Source organism: Halichoeres trimaculatus, unplaced genomic scaffold (genome assembly GCF_033239565.1).
Source record: "Halichoeres trimaculatus isolate MK-OKI-2021-1 unplaced genomic scaffold, fHalTri1.1 fHalTri1_scaffold_10, whole genome shotgun sequence".
NCBI classification, from domain to species: Eukaryota; Metazoa; Chordata; class Actinopteri; order Labriformes; family Labridae; genus Halichoeres; species Halichoeres trimaculatus.
This window is the reverse complement of record NW_027437187.1, coordinates 4,121,754-4,143,374: the sequence shown is the minus strand read 5'-3', so window position 1 is coordinate 4,143,374 and position 21,621 is coordinate 4,121,754. Positions and strand designations below refer to the sequence as shown.

Here is a 21,621-nt window from a genome sequence, read left to right as displayed (position 1 = left end):
TATATGTATACATTGGTATGTGTATCTTTGTATATGTATATATTTAAATAACATTCTTGTTCTTGTCTTTTGGAGGGCCACTCAACAAGCCCTTATGGGTTTTTTTGGCCCCTCTTGCACTTTTTTTTTCCTTGAAGTTACTGGGGTTTTTTTTCTGTTCCATTAATTATGTATTGTTACTTTTTTATTTTGTTTTGTGTGTTAATCTTTCTTTATGTGAAATAAATACATAAATACATAAATAAATGAATGAATAAATATGTTTATCATGACACTAAAGTATTTTGTAGCCACTTTTAAACTTTGTCCAAAATTTGTCCTGTCCACAGGATAATTAAAAGACAAAAAAAATCACAAAAACAATTAAAGGTCAGCAGTTTGATGATACATCAACCATAAATATTAAAAAGTATCGGAATCAGTATCAGTGATACTGGCCCTGTATTCACTTGGCAAGGCAAGGCAAGTTCATTTATGTAGCACATTTCAGCAAAGCAATTCAAAATGCTTTACAGACAGAACAAATCAAAAGAAAACAATTTAATTCAATTAATAGCAGATTTAAAGTAATGAGATACAGTAAGACAATAAGATTAAAAGAAAAAAAAGTTCAAATAGATTTTAAAAACAGATTTTAAGATAAGTCGCAGTGCAGAGTAGCACAATTGTGCATTTTTCATTTTTTTTTTAAAGAAAAGTTATTAAAATGAATTGTTAAAATAATCTAACAAAAGGCAGCTGTCAAAGGTGAGTCTTCAACCTGGTTTGAAGAAGTTCAGAGTTTGGGTAGACCTGATACTTGGTATCAGAATTGATACCGAAATTCCCAGTATCGCCCACCTCTACTGTTCATACCTTGTTTTAAACAGAGAATTAAACTTCAGGGCATGTCTCCTTAGGTTGGGAAAATCCTTAGCACCAATGTAGAGTTTATAAAAGTCCCCCAGAGGGAGGTTGTTGTCCGTAGCTTTGAGCTTGTTGTTTTGCAGCTCAATTATTTCAATTTAGAGATTGTCTGGCACATCAGATGGCTGCACATTAAAGAGCATAGCAAAAGCATCCAGTTGCTTTTGCACATTTTTTCACATCATGAAACCTCTAATCATAGGCCTGAATGAGTTTTGTGCAGTCACCAGCATATTCAGTCGTAACATCAGGCTGTTGTGCAGGGTGGGAAAGTGAGCAGTGTTTCCCTTTTCCAGTTGTCCTTGCTACAGGCTTAAAGAGTCTGTGAGGATCTTGTGATCTTGAAAAAGTCTCCAAAGTCTAATCCACACTTTAAAATGAGATTATCAGCACCAATATTGCTGGTTACAGCTTATTTTAAATTGCTGCTTCTTAACTTCTAGGTCAGGCCGACCAGGACCGTATTGATTTACAGCACGTATAGGTCTCTATGACAACACCACACCAGCTAACAAAGTTTAGTAGTGAGAAGAGAGATCTGCGTTTTTCTCTGCTGAAAATGATTTCTGTGATTAATTGTGTAGTGATGGTGGACACTGGAGTCTAACTGTCAGACAGAAAAAGGACAGAAGAGCAGAAGAAAGATAAACAGGAGAGAGATAGAGCACGAGCTAAAGGCTAACACAGGAGTTAAACTGTTTGTGCTAATGTTGATTCCAACCCACAGTCAGCAGTTATTCTGCAGTGGTCTGTTCAAACTTGAGAGTCTATCAATAAAATGAAGAGTGAGGTTACGTTAGCTCTGATTGGTAGATGACTGGCAGGATATAACCAGGATTCACTAACGTTACACATTACAGACATGTCTTAGAGCACCGGGCTGCTAGCTGAGCTAAATATAGACAGCTGCTAAACCACATACAAACTGACAGTGTTTAATTGTTGCCACGTTAGTTTCAGATACATCAGAGCACAGGGCTGCCGATAGCACTACATATAGCCGACTACTACAACGTTTGCTTGATGTCATGTTTCAGCGCTGTACTGATAAATACCTTAACTTGGTCCTGTTGTATCCAGTTAAAGTTGTCTTGAAGAAAGAAAATTTGTTTTGATCTGATCTCCAATTAATTCCAAGACAAACACACACCTCACTAAAAGTAATTTAAGACAGTGTGTGTGAGACCCCGGGCCACAAGGTGGAGAGGGAGTGCAGTTAAAACAGATCCTACTCATAGCATCTTTAAATTTGATTCAAATGATATCACATTTGGGAGCAGAGAGCTGATGACCTGGTTGGGACCTCTCAGCTTGGTGTTAAGCTCTGACAGGTGTTTGCTGATGTTCACCATGAAGGCCAGATAACTGAGGAACTTGCCATCACTGAGCTCCGGGACAGGTTTCTTCCTCACCCTCATGAATTTTCCAACTTCTTCCAGCAGTGTATAAAACCATGCAATTACATTCATCACAGCTCAGCCATCACACGTCACAATGATAAACCAGATCCCCACACTCTGACTCAAGCTCGCTGAGCGGCTCCTGGAACCGGTGGTTATTCAGCCCTCTGCTTTTAATGAAGTTTATGGTGGACACAATGGTTTTCATCACATTATCAAGCTTCAGGGAATGTGCACACAGACCCTCTTGGTGTATGATACAGTGGCATACAACTGACGTGTAAAAGAGTTTAGCACCTGGACTCTTCTACTACAGAGCCATGCTGTTGTAATTCATGTGGTTTGGCGTTGTCTTGCTGAAATATGTACAGCAGCTCATTTTCTCCAAAACTTGTAAGTTTATTATTATTAATGGCTCCTTTAAAATATGTTAAAGCTTTCCATACCATAGCCTCTAAGGCCCCCCTACCATCAGAGATGCTGGTATTTAAATTGTGCACCAGAGGCTGAGTCATCTTCTTTCTTGGAGAGGTGGATTGTTATAAGAGATGATTTAAAGTCTAGATTAGAATACAGTTTTACAGTTGACCTTTAATTGGGCTGGGGCTCACAAAAGTTGCCAGTATAGCTTGATCATGTCAATAGCAATAACAGAATAATCGGTTCAGCATTAGCCGAGAAGATCTGGCAAATTTCCATGGGGGCAGCCCACAAACTGAACTCTGCAGACCACCCTACAAAAGTTTCTCCATTTAAAAGTGAAATAAACATGCTTTACTGCAGTGTAAGACTTATTGTTAAGAAGCATTGTAACAACAAAAGAATCTTTACTTTTTGTGCCAAGTTCACATTGTTTTCTCTTCTTTTGGTGCAGTTACAAGCTTCACCTGTGGAAGCCAAGACAAGCTGCTAACGAACAGGTTTTAGATGTAATTTTGCACCCATGCAGTGATTTCCACTCCAGCGTCATGTCTGCTTTTAGCTGTACTGCTACTAAAGCGCCTAAAGATCCCATTCACCCAGTATTTGTTTTGGTCCTTGTCCTCTTTTTCCAAAGTAGTTTCTGCTGATTCTCTGAATCTCTAAATCATTTTTGCTGAGGACCTTAATTTGACACTGTTGAACTATTTGCTCACAGAGTCTTTCACAGTCACGACTAACCCTCTTCCAATCTTCACTTCTGAGAGACTCAACCTCTCCTCCTTTCCTCTGTGCCTCAGGCTGGCCACAATAGGAGGCCACTCTAAAATGTGCAGTTTTATCACACAGCACCATGCCACAAATGCCACAAAGTATGAGAGAGCATACAATTGGTATATGGACTCCCACAAATTAAAGGTTCATTTCTCTACCATAAGTCATCTCCAGAGGCGTTTCAGGGAATTTAAGAGTACAACCAACTGACCTCACAACCACGGACTACATGTAACCACAGCAGCCCTGGACCTCCACACACCCAGTATCTTCATCTCCACCTCAATGGCTGCTGCAACAATGGCTTGAGTGGGCTAATGCTCACATCTGATGGTGTCTGGCAGGCGGTGATTCCTGGTTTTCACCATAGATCGTAAAAAATATGGATGTCATCTTGCTCGGCTTCAAGTAAGGTCACCAAAAAAAATGCTCCTCCTGGTGGCTGGCTGCAGTAAAGATAAAAAAATCCATCTGCCCAGTTATTCCAGATGGGCTGTGGTCAAACTTTAAAAACAAATACACCTCAAAGAAATGTTTCTTACGTCCAGTTGTTGTGGTGATCCGAAGATATCATTTGGCTGTCTTGTATTCAAATTTTCTTTTTCTGAAAAGTTTTGTTTTCATTTGTTCTAAGAGGTCAAAAACAAGGTTTTACGTTATCTTTGATGGCGATTGACAGCTGCCGTTCTTGTGTATTTTTTGGGGGGATTGTAAAATATGTCAGGAGGTAGAGTCAAGAAGTGATTAGACTCTCTAAAGAAAAAAATTATTATTATTTTTGTCCCCCGGCTCCACTCAGATTCTCCAGAATTCCTCAGTCTCTACTGCACAGACTCTGGCTACACAACTGCTGCCAATGGCTGCGCCTGTGACGGGGGAATTTTGGCTTCAAAACCATACATTGGTAAATGATGGAGCCACGCTGTCCACTCTTTATTCAGCCAATGGTTTTTACTCAACAGGGTAGATGGAAGACAGCATCTATGGGGTTGTGTGCGTGAGTGGTTTATGGGGTTTTGGTCATGGGCTGGTGTATGTAATGATCAACAAACACAGGTACATCTTATTGATGATCAGCATTTTGAATGCACAGAGATAGCGTGGGGAAATGTCAAGGTTCATTGGTGTGTCATTCATGAATGGCCATCACCTCATGTTGCAGCATGATAACGCACGGCTCCACGCCACAAAGATCTGTACACACTTCCTAGAAGCTGAAAACATCCAGTTCCTGCATGGCCAGAATACTTATCAGACATGTCTCCCATTGAGCCTGTTTGGGATGCTCGTGTATGATGGCCAGTTTCTGCCAATATCCAGCAACTTGGCACAGCCACTGAAGAGGAGTGGAGCAACATCCCAGAAGCCACCATCACAACCAGATCAACTCTGAGCCAAGGAGACTAGTTACACTGTGTAAGGCAAATGGTGGTCACACACCAGGCAAATCAGTGAACAGTGATTGAGAGAAATAGTCCATTATTTTAGAGAAAGAAAAATCTGCGATCTTTGAGTTCAGCTCATAAAAAATGGGAGCAACAGCAAAAGTAGTTTCCCACCTTTGTAGAATCAGGAGTTTGTCTTCATCTGTTTGGAAAATATAGAAAGATGCAGCACAGTACTTCTTAATTTATCCATTTCATTGTGGGCGTTTTCTTCATCCAGACTGTCTAATTGGTTTCTGCCTCTGAAATAAAAGCCCTGTCTACTTCATTCTTCCATGAGAGTCTCAGACACAAGTGAGTGCTTCTGTTTCTCATCCCCCTCTTCCTCAGGAGCTTAGAGGTTTGGCTTTTCCTTTTTTCATGAACTGGAGCACCTCGGGTTCACTCAGGGTTCACTCAGGGGTCCCCTGCTTGATTACGAGCAGATGGACCTGATGCTGCACGCCTCTCATTAACTGTGGAGGTGAAACCTGCTGTGAACTCAGGTGAAAATCTATACTCTGCGTCTACTTGATGCAGTAAGAGGTTAGTATTGACAAATGCCTCCTGCTGAATTATGTTCTAATTCTGTTTGGGAGCTGCTTACGAGAACTGTCCAGACTTAATTGTGATGAATGAAGGACCTTTGTTAGGCTACAACTCTGTCATTCTTGGAGCCACAGTAAATCAGACATTAGCTGTGCTTGGGTGGGCAGGACAGAATACAGAACAGTGGCTCAGGATTTCTAAGAAGACGTGTAAAAGAGACAGAGAAGAGAGACGTGTGGGAGCTGCACTTCAGGAGGCCAGGAATCAGACGCTGTAAGGATAATTGATAAGAATTGAAATGTCAAGAGAGTAATGAAACTAGAAAATGTAGGTCCCAGTGGGACTTCAGGGCTGGTCGCAGTTGAGCACTGACTAATCATTACATTAATTCCTTAAAATAAAGGCTTTGGCAGTGTTTCAGAGGTGGGACATTTTGTGATTTAGATTCCTTTGTCGTCTTTTATCATCCACTTTCTTAAATGCTAATTTAATCCCAGTGTAAACTCAGAGTCCTTCTCATGCTGTTTATTTGGTGCTGTGAGGCTCACAGGTCTCAGACGCTCTACACATGATAAAAAAAAACCTTCTTCCTGTCACATGGGGGAAAAACCCCTTTAAACTCTAAGCTGGTTCGCTATTTTATTTCCAGAGGTATCAAGTAACTAAGTTAAAATACTTTGTTACCTTACTTAAGTAAAAATTTTGGGTATCTATACTTTACTTGAGTAATTATTTTTTAGCCAACATTTTACTTCTACTCCTTACATTTTCAGGCAAATATCTGAACTTTCCGCTCCACATGTTTTAAAAATACCCTCACTATTCCTGTTTCATTCCAGCTTGTCATCGTTCAAAAAAACTAAGACTAAAACCAAAAAAAGTCAAAACCTATCCTAAAATCGCTGAAATCACGTCATCCGGAAAGAGTCCATTCGATTTGTAATAACTTTTTCTGGTGCTTCGGGATGAGCCCCTAGTTCCTCTGCCTAAACACTTCATAAGTGAATTTCTAATACCTTATTATTAGACTATTGAAGAAGAAGACGTGGAGTCCAATCAGCCAAGTATTTCAGTCAGCCTGAATCCAAAAACTTTATTCAAAACAAGCCATTCTCAACAAATTAAGCCCCCGAGGTCCTCTCAAACCAAAATTATCTACTTTACCATAGATAAACATTTCTTGAAAAAAAATGATATGACCTTAATTTCAGATAAGAGATTTGCCAAAATAAATAAAAAAAAAGCTGCTGAAGATGTGCTTCATGCAACTGTTGACCCCCAGCAGAAAAACCGCAATGCCTTTGGTGGGTGGGGAGGGTTGTAACTTGTGGCCATAAATCCCATTAAGCATATTCTTCCAAATACTGACAAAATTTTGCTGGTTCTGGTTTTGCCTTCTTTAGCACATCTCTCAGTGTTCTCACCATACACTGTATACAAAGTGGACAGCATTGCTCCACCATTTACCATTATAGCTTTGAAGCCAAAATACCACCGTCACAGGTGCAGCCATTGTAGCAGTTCTGCATTCAGAGTCTGAGCAGTAGAGACTGTGAGAGAATCTGAGTGGAGCTGAGTGACAAAAAAATATATTCGTCTTTTTTATCTTGAAAGTCTAATCACTTCTTGACTCTACCTACCGACATATTTTATAATCCCTGAAAAAAATACACAATAACAGCAGCTGTCAATCATCGTTAAACATGAGCCTCTTTTTTTTAACCCCTTAAAACTAATAAAAATGGAACTTTTTAGAAAAAAAGAACCTGCATACAAGGCAGCCAAATGATGTATTTAAATCACCACAACAATCTGACATGTGAAACATTTCTACCAGGTGTATTAATTTTTAAAAGTTTGACCACAGCCCATCTGGAATGACTGGAGAGCTGGATTTTTTAACATATACTGCAGCCAGCCACCAGGGGGAGCAGTTTTTGTGGGACCTCACTTGGAGCTGAGGAGGATGACATCCATTTTTGTACAGTCTATGGTTTTCAATAGCATTCCTGGTATAAAGAAGACTCTTGCTTTTGGGGGATAAAACATTGATTTAATAAATAGTGTTAGAGGATTTTTGCTTGGTTGCTATGTGTTTTGAATATACATTTTTTTAACCTGCACACCCCAAAGGGTACACATACCCCTGTTTGAGAACCACTGTCTTAAAATGATGCTGCAGCTGTCAGGCTCTAAGTTTGTCGCATTATTTCATTATTTATAAATGATTCACTGATACATTTCACCAAATTCTCCTTTAGGTGCTCTTACCAGGTGAAGCCTGACATGTTTCTTTACTCAGGACCAGAAAAGAAGACATCTTCAGAGAGATGTTCGACAAATATGACCTTGTTTTCTCCCTCAGAGAGAGAAGAGGGAGACCCTCACTGTGGCTGCCCTGTTTGACAAACATTCATGCTCAGAGAGTTTACACAGGGATGCTGAACTTTGCTACAAATCACACAGGGATGAGGGTGTTTGGTGAGATAAATCAGGGGGAGCTCTTTGTGAAGGCCACACATAAATCATCAAAAAGTCATTTTCACACAAGAAGCATCTGGGAAAAGCAGCATGGAGGTATCTTCAAACAGAATCAGTCTCCAGAAGTGATGTAGAGGATCTAAAAGCAGGTACCTGCGTTTATCACTCTTCTTTACACTTCTACTGCACAACATCTCAGTCTGAAATGTTGAATTTAAAGCAGATATATGAACCTGGCAGTGACAGATTTCACCACTCAGAAGCCCATTACAGTTTGTGAACCAGAACTTCCTTCTGTCCTCCTACATCTATAATGCAGTGACCCCTAGATTTATCTCTGCACCCTGCAGAGGGGCCCGACCCAAGCGTCTGGAGACAAGCCAGGCTGTGTTTATGCAGCTTAAACATCAGTGTCAAGAGTTAAAATATGTCAGGTTATGAAGTTCGTAAGTAACAAAATGACAAAGTATACTTTTCTGCTAATGCTTGTGTCCTTTAAGGATTCTTGCACCAAGGGTCGGTGAGGAGTTTCTTAGTGATCTTGAAAAAGTCTCCCTTCAAGATATATTCCTGATGCTAATCCACGCTTTAAAATTAGATTATCCGCACCAATTTTACAGGTTACAGGTTATTTCAAAATGCTACTTTTTAGCTTCCAGCTCAGGTCATCCAGGACCGCATTAATTTACAGTGCTAAGTCTATGACAACACCACACTGGCTGATGAAGTTTAGTAGAGAAAAGAGAGATCTGTGTTTTTCTCTGCTGAAAACGTTTTCTGTGATTAATTTTGTAGAGATGGTGGACACTGGAGCCTAACTGTCAGACAGAAAAAGGACAGAAGAGCAGAAGAAAGGCGCTATTTTTTCTGACACCTCCTGCCTAAAACCCCAAAAGTCAGAAGGGTCGTGAGGCCCCGCTTTCACAGTCTGTATTCATACTGAAAATCAAGATCAAGCGAGCTTTTGCCCTTCAGCTCCACAGGAGGTGTCCGACCCACAGTCAGCAGTTATTCTTCAGTGGTCTGTTCAAACTTGAGAGTCTATCAATAAAATGAAGAGTGAGGTTACGTTAGCTCTGATTGGTAGATGACTGGCAGGATATAACCAGGATTCACTAACGTTACACATTACAGACATGACTTAGAGCACCAGGCTGTGAACTGTGCTAAATATGGATATTTACTAAGCTACAAACAAACTGACAGTGTTTACTTGTTGTCATGTTAGCCTACAGATACATCAGAGCACCAGGCTGCTAATAGCACTACATATAGCCAGCTACTACAACGTTAGCTTGATGTTACTTTTCAAACTGTGGTGCTACATAACTGTACTGATAAATACCTTACCTTGGTGCATTGTATCCAATAAAAAGTTGTCTTAAACAAAGAAAATTTGTAATCTCCATTAAATTCCATAACAAACACACGCTCACTAAAAGTATTTCATGATGGTGTGCAAAGACTCTAGGCCACAAGGTGGCGAGGGAGTGCGATCAAAACAGATTCTCCTCATAGCATTTTTAAGGGGCCCTTTCGAGGAAAAACTTAAGAAAGTTGAGTGGATTTTTCTGAAACGCTGCAGCCACTGTTGCCGTGCAAACAGACAAAAGCCGGCATTTTCAGTGGAAAAGCTGGCATCATGCTATGCTTCACACAAGCAAATACAACAGTCCAACAGTATCGTTCTTGTGATCGTTGTGGACTACCATGTTGTGTTTGTGCTGCTGAATCTGCTGATTGTCTTTAACAAAATGAGCATCTGTTGCTCCACTTCTACTCTTAGCATTCACCAATACACAAGATGATTGGCTCAACTCTACTTCAGTGGAGATTTTTTATGTATTACATTGTAATGAGGCTGAAAATTCTGATTTTTATCATCCACGACCATTACAAGGATCGAGAGGAGATGAAATGTACAGCCATGGTACGGTTGAGAAATGGTAAATCTTGAAATGTTGCAAATACAGGGCGTGTGTTTTGGCATCTAGTTATGTTAGGGTGGAGGTTTTGCAGATTTTTCATTGTATGTATGTCCTCTTTTCAACTTAAAAGTACAAAACCCGGCTTCAGGGCTGTTAGTCTGACAGTGAGTCGTCAGCAGAATCATTGGCCTGGATCCTAAAAGTTGATGGGGTCTGCAGTTGTCTGTGGTCATGGTATGGGCAGTCATTAAACCAGTTCCTGGTGATCATTGGTGTCACATGATCCCCATTGTTAGAATGGCTTTACCTGTTTCGACTGAAAATTTAAAATTGCACTTCATGTTGGAGACATCTCATGTCTGAGGCCACACCCTCTGTAGAGTAGAAGCTGTTCAAGGTATACACATAGATACACGGGGTACATGATCAGAGTGTCCCCAAACAGGAAGATAGAACAATCTGTAAGTGGACATTTGGTACTTGTGCTTGATTTGATCGATGCAGGGAACTGGTAATTTTGGGTCTGATGGAAAGGCACCAAACTACACAGTGCATCTCAGTCTTTTTTTTGTTTGTGTATAACCACTGACTGCTGACAGCCTGGGTACGTGGGGAGTTTACTGAAAGTGCTTGGCTGGTGGCACCCCAGTGCCTCACAGTTTGAAGCGTGTGGAGCTGTGGAGCTGCATCTGAAAGAAAGCCGAAAAAGGTTTTCTGGACAAAAATGTCTCATACATTGGCCATGCCTTACATTTCTCTGGTCTTACAGGACCTGTCCAGCCTCTGAATATCTATGAATATTAGGTCATATTAGACACTAAGAGAGCCCAAACTGGAACAGAGAAATAGCTTGGCAGTTTGTGAGTCTCTTTTCTGTGAAGAACGTCTCATTTTCCCATCAATAAAACCCTGATGATTTTATTTTATTGAGCCTTTAGTTAATCTCTGCTCTCTTATTCTCTGGTTTCATGGTTTGGCAACCTTACTCCAAAACTGAGACTCTCTTTAACAAAGTGTCAAATGGGCGAGTAAGCTTGTAGGTGAGTGTCAACCCAACCTGTCAGATCTTTATCTTTACAGCTGCAGGTAAGATGAGCTCTGTTCTTATTCTTTGTACTGGGAGTCTCAGTGTCTTGGTGTGCTGTGGGTTTGTTGCTCCTAAAGGGAGAACAAACTGAACAAATTGATGTAAAAACACTTTTCTACCTGCAGCTGAAGCTTCAACAGCAGAAACAGTGCAGTTGAAGCATTTAAGTTTTAAACTCTTGCACCTTGACATGACCTGAATTTTTATCCATGATGTTTTCTTTTTCATATTTTGGCTGTATCACCCAAACTTGGGACCACTGGAAATACTTTTGCTGCAAATGATTTGGGTGTAAAGACACCAAAGTGTGCCTTCGGAGTAGAGATGTTTGATCCCACTTTTGTTCAGACTGATACCAGTATGAGTACTTCCTCTCAAGCATTCACTGATACTGAATGCCGATACCACTTGTACTTTTGATACATAAGATTATAATTAACTGTGACAGATCATTTCTAACAAAGACAGCACAGTCACTCTGCCATTAAGTTTAAAATAAAACAAAAAAAAAAATATTTTGGAGTTTGTGATTTATTTTTAACCCTCTCAAGGCAGACGTTGCAGATTTGCAACAACTAGTTGCTAGTTACCTAATTACTCCACAGCCACATTTTATGAGCCTTTCTTTCTCAGATGTACCACTGCAGAACTTAGTTGTGCATTAGCAACAGTTTCCCTCTATCCCACCAATTAGCAGAGCTGTGTCACTTCCAACATGGCTGCCTCCTTAGTTTCACCAAAACAGATTTTCAAAGCATCAATTTCACGACCAACCTCCATTAATTTGAAACCAAAACCGCATAAGATGAATCCTGAATATATATAGATACACACCAATTAGTAGATTTTATCTCCTAGCTTTATTACAATGTTGCAACATCCCAGAATGCATTGCATGTGAGGGTCTTGTTAAAAAAAAGTCAGAATTTTATATAACTACCCCATATGATAATTCCCCCAAATATCTGTATTTTTTTTTCTGTGACTAAAACTTAATTTGAGCCTACAACAGTTAGTAACTTAACAAAAGTGCAAAACAGCAACAAAAAAATCCCTGAGAACTCACAACTGTCAGAGTTTTAGAATCTTTTAGATATTACGAGTACCAATACTTTGAAATAAGTCTGGTATCGGCCCAATACTGATACCAGATATCGACACTCACCCATCCCTACTTCAGAGAGATCAAAGAAGACTCCATGTCCAAACAGACTAGAGGGAAGCCTGCACAGTACAGAGCCAGTACGTGATTTCATGGCTGATCAATGTTCAGTATACATGATGGTTGAGCCCATTAAAGACTAGAGATGGGTACCTTTCACATTTGAAAAGAAAAAGTACTGGTACCTAGCAATTGGTACTGGTACGAAACGGTACCAAGTTTCAGTACTTCTGTGTGTGTTAATGTGGTAACAAATATTAATTTGTTTAATAAAAAAATCTCAAAGTTTTTCATTTTGAAATATTTATTCTTGGGCTGCACGGTGGCGCAAGGGTTAGCGCAGCAGCCTCACAGCAAGAAGGTCACTGGTTTGATTCCCAGCTTGGTAGGTGGGCCTTTCTGTGTGGAGTTTGCATGTTCTCCCCGTGCATGCGTGGGTTCACTCTGGGTCCTCCGGCTTCCTCCCACAGTCCAAAAACATGCTCATCAGGTTAATTGAACACTCTCAATTGTCCCTAGGTGTGAGTGTGTGAGTCAATAGTTGTTTGTCTCTGTGTCAGCCCTGTGATTGGCTGGCAACCAGTCCAGGGTGTACCCCACCTCTTGCCCAATGACAGCTGGGATAGGCTCCAGATACCCACAATCCTGAACAGGAGAAGCGGTTAAGAAAATGAACGAATGAATGAATAGAACCTTGCAATGCTGTGTTCATGTCCAGCATGGAAAATTGACTTCTCTTTCACTCCCTCACAGTCACAAGGGTGCGTGCATATCAAATCAAAAGATACCTAGACATGGTACCTTTTGATTTTACATGAATTGGTACTTGATACTACAGACAGAATCCACTTGGTTCCTATAGAAGAATCTAATTCGTTACCTGTCCTTGTCTGTTACTAGGTGTTACAGAGTTTTATGAAACAGGTGTGGATCAGTGTGACTTTAACATTGAAGGTGTTCTCTGTCAGCATTATAAGCCAGCTGAGGACATTTCTTTGCAAGTGTCTTGCACAAAGCATCACAGTCCTTCAGAAACATAGCGTGACACTTTCCTCCCTCTCTCTTTTCTGACAGATTGAATGCTCGAGTATATCAGAGTACTCAGAGAGGATCATCAAGTCCAACCACCTGGACAGCGGTAAGAGCTGCAGCTGTTCCTTCTCTCCCCAGAGTGATGACACAGCTCAGAACGAGGAGCAACGCAGCATGCTTCTTACATAATCACATGGTAGCCGTGCTGCTCTGATGCCACACTCATGATGGGAGGTTAAAATGCTCTCAGAGAGGCCTTTTCTGTGCTGCAGGTTGTAGATAGAGTAAATGCTGGGTGTATGAAAAATTTTATAATTACTTGCAAAGACTTTCTTTGCAGAGATTTAACAATAAATTATACAGTGATGAGTCCTCTAGTTTAACACAGAGCTCCCCACTGGTTCTAATACTGTTCCTGTGTGTGATTCTACAGTGGTGTGTTTTAATCAACAGTGTTAGCTTCACTTGTGCCCTTGTGATTTTTGCAGATTAGTAAAAATAGAAGCATCACTGTCAGGCCTCAACCCTCTGAAAGAGCTCAATCTCACGACTCAGACTTTTTACTAATGGAAATGTGGGACTTATTTTGTATTATATATTGAAAAGCAACATATCAACATTATGTTTTGTTCTCACAGCTGATGCTGGAGCAGGATTAGTCCAATCTTCAAGAAATACACTAAGTGTTGAAGCAAAAATCAAGACTCAGAAGAAAAGCAAAGATGGTCCACAAGCATTTGTTTCTGGAGATTTGCAGCAAGTGCAACAGGTGTTATAGAGATCAATACAGATGTTTTTAATCATGAAAACAACCTACAAGAGAGCCCTCCTTTCTTTCACAGCTTTTAATTGGCTGTATGTAAAGATATCTTCATGTTTTTGTAATTAAAGATCATCCCCCTATGTACGCTTCTGTCCAGTACACATGAGATGCACACACAAAGGACAGTCCTGAACATCCCTTACAATGAGAAATGAATCTCATGGCCGTTAGTACACAGAAAAAAGAAAACAGTTGGACCAACTAAAATTTTTGCTTCATTTGGTCACACCGAAATAAATATTTTTTTTTGAATGAAGTAAATAAGTTCAATCAACACAATTGATGAAGTCAAATGAACTTAAAAAATGTGATTGTTCTCAAATCAACATTTTGCATCAATCCAACTAAAAGTTTTCAGTTGTTTCAACTCAATAATTTGCAAAACTTAAAAGTAAAATCTGATGAGGTGTTTTTATACTTTATTGCACCGTAAAAATGTGACAAGTTGAGCTTACTTGAAAGAATTCAGGAAATCAATTGCACTTAAAAGGTTAGTATATTACTAATAGTCTTAAGTTGAGTTTAACTTATGTCTACTTGTAAAGTTTACTTTACAGCCTGTTGGATTTACTTTATTTCAAACCGTGAGTGAGGAGGGAATGCAGTGGATATTTTCCCTGCTGTACATTAAGCTGTTAACCTGCCAAGGACACAGGCTTGCTGTGCTCCACATGGCATGGACCTGCTGTCTGTGCTCTGTGGCATGGACTGTGTACCTTTAAGCTTGAATGCTTCATATGTTAATAAATGAGATTTGTTGATGGGCTGAAATTATGATCAGAGATGAGAAACTGGGTTTTGTCAGTTATATTCAAATTACCATTACTGAGAGAGTATTTTAATTAGAGCCACCACTGCTGTTGGGCACAGCCAGGCAGCCAGTGCCTTGGATTGCTGACAGAAAGCTGGTTCATGCCATGGAGTACAGACACACTAGCCCTGCGTGGTATCTTAATGTGCAGCAGGGTCTCATATTCACAGTGTTTTCTCCTCACCCATGGTTTGTCCTTTTGGGTTTTGCAGATTATTGAGTTGAAACAACTGAAAACTTTGAGTTGGATTGATGCAAAATTTTTATTTGAGAAGATCGAACACATTTAGTTTATTTGACCCTTTAAGTTGTCTTAATTGACCTTATTAAATTAATTTCAAAGAACCTAATTTATTAGGGTTTTTTCCTTTTTTAAATTGTTGCAACGCAGAATTTCAAGTTGATATGATCCACAAAAATACATCAGAAAGCTTAATTGAGTTGGATTGATTAAAAAAAAATTACATCACTTCAACTGATTGAAGATTCCCTTTTTACAGTGTAAGGACTTAACAGTTTCACTACACAGGAAGTACCCCACTGAAGGGACAGAGGATCATTTCTTATTTAATATACATGAAATTCATAAAATGTATGTTAGTAACATGCAATGAATATATGAAGTTACATAAAACATATTTGTATAATATGTATGAGAAAAGTGTGTTAAGATACTAACAGCAAATAGTACCTTCAGCATGAGAAAATCAAACATAAGTGAAACTTCCTTCATCACAATTTATTTCTGACACCATCTGGATCTTTTCCACTACATTAACAGACCCACTGGGATGATCTGAATAAACTCCATCCACCTCATAAGACTCCAGAGCATATGTATTCATTTCAAGCAGATGTCTCCTGCACCCTTTAAATCAAATTCCCTGACTGTACATCAGCGGCAGAATGAACACCCAGTCAGCCAGAGTCCCATCTGCTCACCTATGAATATCAAGTGAGCACATGTAATTTAAAAGAGAGTTAACACTGAGTCACTCTGAGCTTACAAAGTGAACAAGCAGGAAGCAATCACCAGCTGGAGGATGGGAGGTTCACATGTCATCCTTTCAGGGTCACTTGCATCATCAGGAGACTCTGAAGTTACTTCCTGCCAATGAAGAACGACAAAGTCAGCTCATTTCAGACAGGTCACAAAAATCCACCCTGAAACTGAAACCTGCAGGGCCTGGGTCAGAGTACGAGGACTCAACACTCTGTGTGCTGTGAGATGATAAGAATTTACAGCACATACTCTGAGGTTGAGTTATTTTCTTTTTTTCTTTCTTTCTTTCTTTCTTTCTTTCTTTCTTTTTCTTTCTTTCTTTCTTTCTTTCTTTCTTTTCCTTATCATTTCCATCTTTCTTTTCATCTCCTTTCTTTCCTTTTTCACCTAACCTGTTGCCTTGTCTTTCATTCTTTCTCCACTTTCGTCCCCCTCATTTTGATTTGTACATTTTCTTTTTGTCATTTATTTTTCCATGGAAGGACCACAAAAATGAAATATATGAAACCAGCTCTCTTCCTCTTCTCTCGCAATACTTTCTGTTCACACGAATTGTATACATTTACACTTCCTTTTTTCATTTTTTTTTTTTAAAATTTTTTTCACTCAGTAACACATGAATTAAGCCCCACTAATTATAATAATCATCATTAATTCACATAGAGAAGTGTAAGCAGCACACCAAATAATGCATATTTGAACTGAATGAAATGTGTTGTTATTATTAATTTTATCATTATCATTTTTTTATGTAATGTTATTTATTTATTTAATTTATACTTTTTAATTAGGTTGTGAAATATTACTTTTTTTTAATATCTGAATCATTACTTTTTTTTGGCTTTAAATAACCTCATCAAAATCTTGAAAAATACAAATAATTAAAAAGTATTTATGAATATTTTTTTCCAAGCTCTTGTCCAGCTGTATTCTATTCTTTTGAAATATTTATTTCCTTGTTTGTTAATTTTTTTCTTTATAGTCAGAGCTGTCTGGCTGGAAAACAATTAAATGAAAAACATCAAATCCTGCAATATTGCAGTTTTTTTTTTTTTTTTCATTTTTTGTTTTCCTTTAATCTTCTTGTTTACTGCCTATTTTAAACTCCTCCTGCTCCAGAATAATAGACTTTCCGTCACTTTTTACTCCTCCCATGTGATGCAGTGATCACCATCTTCAAAGGAAAGGTGGAGGAGGTGGAGCTCCCTGTGGAGAAGGTTGACATCATCATATCTGAGTGGATGGGTTACTGCCTCTTCTACGAGTCGATGCTCAACACTGTTATCTTCGCCAGGGACAAGTGGCTGGTAGGACGATGTGTGGAGTGTGTGTCTGTAAACAGAGTGTCGACTTTTCCTGATTTAAGTGAGAAAGTGATAAATAACTCGTATATAAATAAAAATCATTGTAGTGTCTGTGGTTGAATTTGTGGATGTTGGGTAACTGGCAGATTGTTTTATAATTCCTCTAATGCTGTGCGCTATCTAAAGCCTGGGCTGACGATCTACTCTTAGAGAATAAATTAAATGATAATCAGTCAAATTTAATTCCCATCTCCCCTCCTCTCAAAATAAACCGCCTCCAGCCTCTTGGCTCGTTATCACTGAAAATGAAGCATGTTTCTCTTCCAAATCTGAATCTCTGTTTATTGTCAGGATGTTTCTTTCTTTTCACAAACATTTCAGAGCTGTTTGAGAGGATTTTGAATATTAAATGATGCAACAGTTGCAGGAAAAAATCAAAACAAAATCTCCTGTTCTGTCCTTTTGATGTTTTGTTTTTCTCAACCTTGAAACTCTACCTCAACTTTTTGTGTAATTAATTTTTTTTTTTTTTTTTTAAGATTTGAAGCAATAAATGGATAAAAATTCAGATCCTCTGTTTTAAGTCTGAGGTGATTAAAAGAAGATAAGGTGACTCACCTTTGTGACAGACATGTATTCATTTTGAGGAATAAACATTTTGGCAAAACATTTCACTTATATTACCAATGACGATTTAGGGCGTAAGACCAGGGCCATGTTTAGGACAAAGACAAATGAGACTATGACAATAATGTTGTAGATTTATGAGACTTTGGCTAAAACTAAGGAAATTCTGGTGCTGTTGGGTGTAGTAGCTGATTATAGGCTCTCTGCGTTTTACTGCTAGCAGGAACACCTGCTATTAAACTAAACTCAAAGTCCCAAATTTCAAAACCCTAAAAACTCACAAGAAACCAAAAGGATGTGACACAAGAGACCAATGACACATGTGAGGCAGCAGCAGACAATGAACTGAAAAAGGAACTTAAGAAACACTGGCTGTTTTCCAAACCGCCACGACACTAGTACTACTGACATTTTTGGCCTAAATTCAGTATGTAGTAGTCAGTATGCAAAAACTTGCAGAATCTACAGTATGCCAAAAATCCCCGGTTGTCCTACTGATCCAGGAAAACTTCTCAGTATGCAACTGACCAGTCTACCTGCCACACTGTTCCCACAATGCACGGTGCAAACACTGTTTGTCTCTGCAGGTGCAGGTTTTGGTGAATTACCGCCATCTACTGGAATGAGTTGGCATTACAACTACAATACATCAACACTAACGTTAGACAGAAGTGAGATAGTGAAGTAATGTGAAAGCAACACTGGTAAATCTGACACTACTAGCGCTCTAATTTCGTGGCGCAGTGCATGGGGCGCAAGTCTGGTGCACCCTGCGCAGTGCTAATTTCGTACAATTTGACAATTTGGTAGACTGTCTGCGCAGGGATGGGTGTGACTGCGCGCCAGGGGGAGGTGTCAGTAGATTCATGTTGGCGCAGTGACAATTTGTGCCAAAAAAGTGCGCTGAAAGCTCGCCAGCTCCAACCTGGTCTATCCTCGGCACAAGGCGGAGCGCACCCTCCGCAGCTGTAATTTGGTGACAGGCGCACATGTCAACAAAGCCTCAGAGGCAGGTTTCCAGAGTGTCAGGCACATTTTAATGCAATAAACAATCACAGTAATCACAATTTAATGTAACCGTCTGAACCAGCATGTACATTTGTATCTATATTAACTGTCCCGTCACATCTGATGTCAGATTAAAGCCGTTTGTCATAATGGGAAGTTAACCTGACGGCAGCTGGAAGTTTGATGCACATCTTACAATTAAACAATAAACAGCCTTAACATCTGATACTGAGTATATATCTGGTTCTCTCATTTCATTTAATTCAAAGAAAAGAGGGAGAGAAAAGACGAAGAAACAAGAGACAAAATAAATGTGTGTCACTCAGGATTTACCCGTGATTTCCTATATTTCTCTGCTTTAGACTTTATTTTTAACTGATCTAAAAAGATGGAGTACATTGTAAGGATGAGGTGGAGACACTGGGAGAGTATACAGTGTATCACCAAAAGTTCTGCTATTTGGTGATGACAAACCAGGAGTGCAGGTGGATCAAAAGTATTCTGAATGGATAAGCCAGCTGTGTAACTGTCTCTTCATTTTGTACTCCTATTAATGACAAAGGAACAGATTAAATCTGTCCCAGGAGCTGGCCCACACGGTGACGCGCTTAGTGTCCTTCGATGTGCCCCGCTGTCCATTCTGCTGCAGGGACAGCCGCTCTGACTGTCTCCACTACCGGGTCTTTCCAGCACACTTTCCGCAGTGGCGGGGATCAGTCAGACCAATCAGATGCTGCGCCCCGGCTGCAGGGCATTTAAAGGCGAGGAGAGGCGCTCATTTGATTGGTGAAAACAGCGCTCGGCTGTGTTAAACCCACTCACGGCTTTTCTCCTCCCTCTCTGCCATTTGTGCGGAGGGAGGCGTGGACGTGCAGCTCTGCGCTCCTCTGCGCCTTGACTGCGCCTCTCTTGGCACTGCAGGAAACTTGCAAAGTGTGCCGGTCACATCCTGTCTGCACGGCGAAGGCCGGCGCAGGGCAGGTGCGCCTGCACCTGCGCCTGGTCTACGAAATTAGAGCCCCTAGTCTTGAGAGGCATTTAATTCTACAAATTCATTGATGCCCATATAAACCACTGATTCACTTTTTTTTTTTTATATGGAAGTGGTTTTTCCATTAGCTTTAAAGTTAAAATCCATCCCAGATTTATTTTGAGTAAACGATATAACTTTTGATGTAAGATTAGAAATCAAATATGATGATTCTGCTGTGATAAGATTAACAACATAACTAAAAGACCCTGATCTTCCAATAATTTTGGTATGAAACTGAAAACCAGAGTAGTATGCTATACAACAGACCCAACAGAACAATTATTCTCCATTCTACAAGCAAAAGGAGTAGGTCAGTGTTACCCAACCCTGGTCCTGGAGGACCCCTGCCCTGCATGTTTTAGATGTTACCCCACTCCAGCACACCTGATTCAAATGAATGGCTCCTTATCAGGCTTGAGCAGAGCTTGATGACGAGCTGATCATTTGGATCAGGTGTGTTGGAGTCTGGAACATAAAAAACATGCAGGGCAGGGGTCCTCCAGGACCAGGATTGGGTTACACTGCAGTAGGTAGTATGCAGTAGGTGGTTTGGAAAACAGCCAGAGACTAGAGACATGGACAACCAACGCAGGTGTGAAACGAGACACAGGTGAAACACATGAGCAGCAATCATGCAGGAGGGAAACACAAAGAGAACTAAACCAAACTGAGGAAACTAAAGACAGAGACAAAATAAATCCAGAGCACAGAAACACTAAAAAAACATAAAAATGCCCACACATGACAAGAACCAAACAAAAACTACAAGGAGCACAAACTATAGACTAACAGGAATACAACTCAGGAAACACAAAATCACAAAGAATATCCAAGAAACTCGGGAAAAACAACAACACAAGTGAGAAAGAAAATCAAAAAACAAAAAACACACAAACCCAAAATGGAATAATGGCACCACCAGTTCCCATTACCAGTAACATTCTGGTAACGGAAATTATATTTCTTAAATGTCCATCAGGGATAAAAGGTGCTCAAATTCAGGTCAGTCCTGACAAAGTGGTCCAGGGGGGTATTCCACGAAGCTGGCTAAAGAAGGCTGGGCTATCGCCGGTAAGCGTGGCTTGAATAAGCGGCCACTTTAATCTTAGCTGCAAGTCGTTCCACTAACGAGGCTCAGCTGATTTTCAGAGACGCTTATTCAAGCCAGGCTGATCCAAGCTGCGGCTAAGCGCGTGTCCGCGGTAGATAAAAAGCCCCGACGTGTCGATTGTCGAAATGACCAAATCATGTCAAAACCGAGAGCGGAGATGTTTCCCTCAGCGGAGAAAACACTCCTACATGGAGTCGTATGATGACTACAAAGTGAAAATCACATAAATGGGTAACACGGTGGCAATTAATAAAGCCAGAGACGCTGCTGGTTCAAGAATACCATGCTTATGTGTCAAATCAACACTGACTGTTTCTGCTGAGTTTGATGACCCTTTTTCCTTCTCACTCTGAAGCTCCTCACACTGCTGTGGCCCAGAGGAGATTGGTCTTGATTAAATTAAAGCTGTTCATATATATAGGCCTATATACTTCATGGGGTGATGTTTCATCAAACACTGACTAAAACAGCAGAAAAAGACATGTAGATGAGATGTCTTTTTTTTTTCTTATTAGAGATGATTCAGCTGTCAGATGAGATGTGTCAGTGATACAGTGCCCTAAATTTAAATAAGGAGGAAGACACAAAGTTATGTCACCATGTGGAATCACCTTTACATTATCATCATGATCAGAACGGACCACCGGTAAAGGAGGGTATTTCTATGGAAAATTGTGGCTGTTGTCACCTTTTATATCATAAGACAATTTGTGCCTTTATTCTGTTATATGTTGACTG

At 39.9% G+C, this 21,621-nt stretch overlaps 1 protein-coding gene across 2 annotated transcripts in view; it reads left to right on the top strand.

Moving 5' to 3' along the window:
* LOC141796381 (protein arginine N-methyltransferase 8-B) overlaps window positions 1–21,621 on the top strand; it is a 74,745-nt gene that overhangs the window by 26,533 nt on the left and 26,591 nt on the right. For both annotated transcript variants that reach the window (XM_074677450.1, XM_074677449.1), the window contains exons 4-5: window positions 13,206–13,269; window positions 16,965–17,107. In XM_074677450.1, coding sequence (XP_074533551.1) covers window positions 13,206–13,269; window positions 16,965–17,107 — 207 coding nt within the window. The remainder of the gene's footprint in view (window positions 1–13,205; window positions 13,270–16,964; window positions 17,108–21,621) is intronic.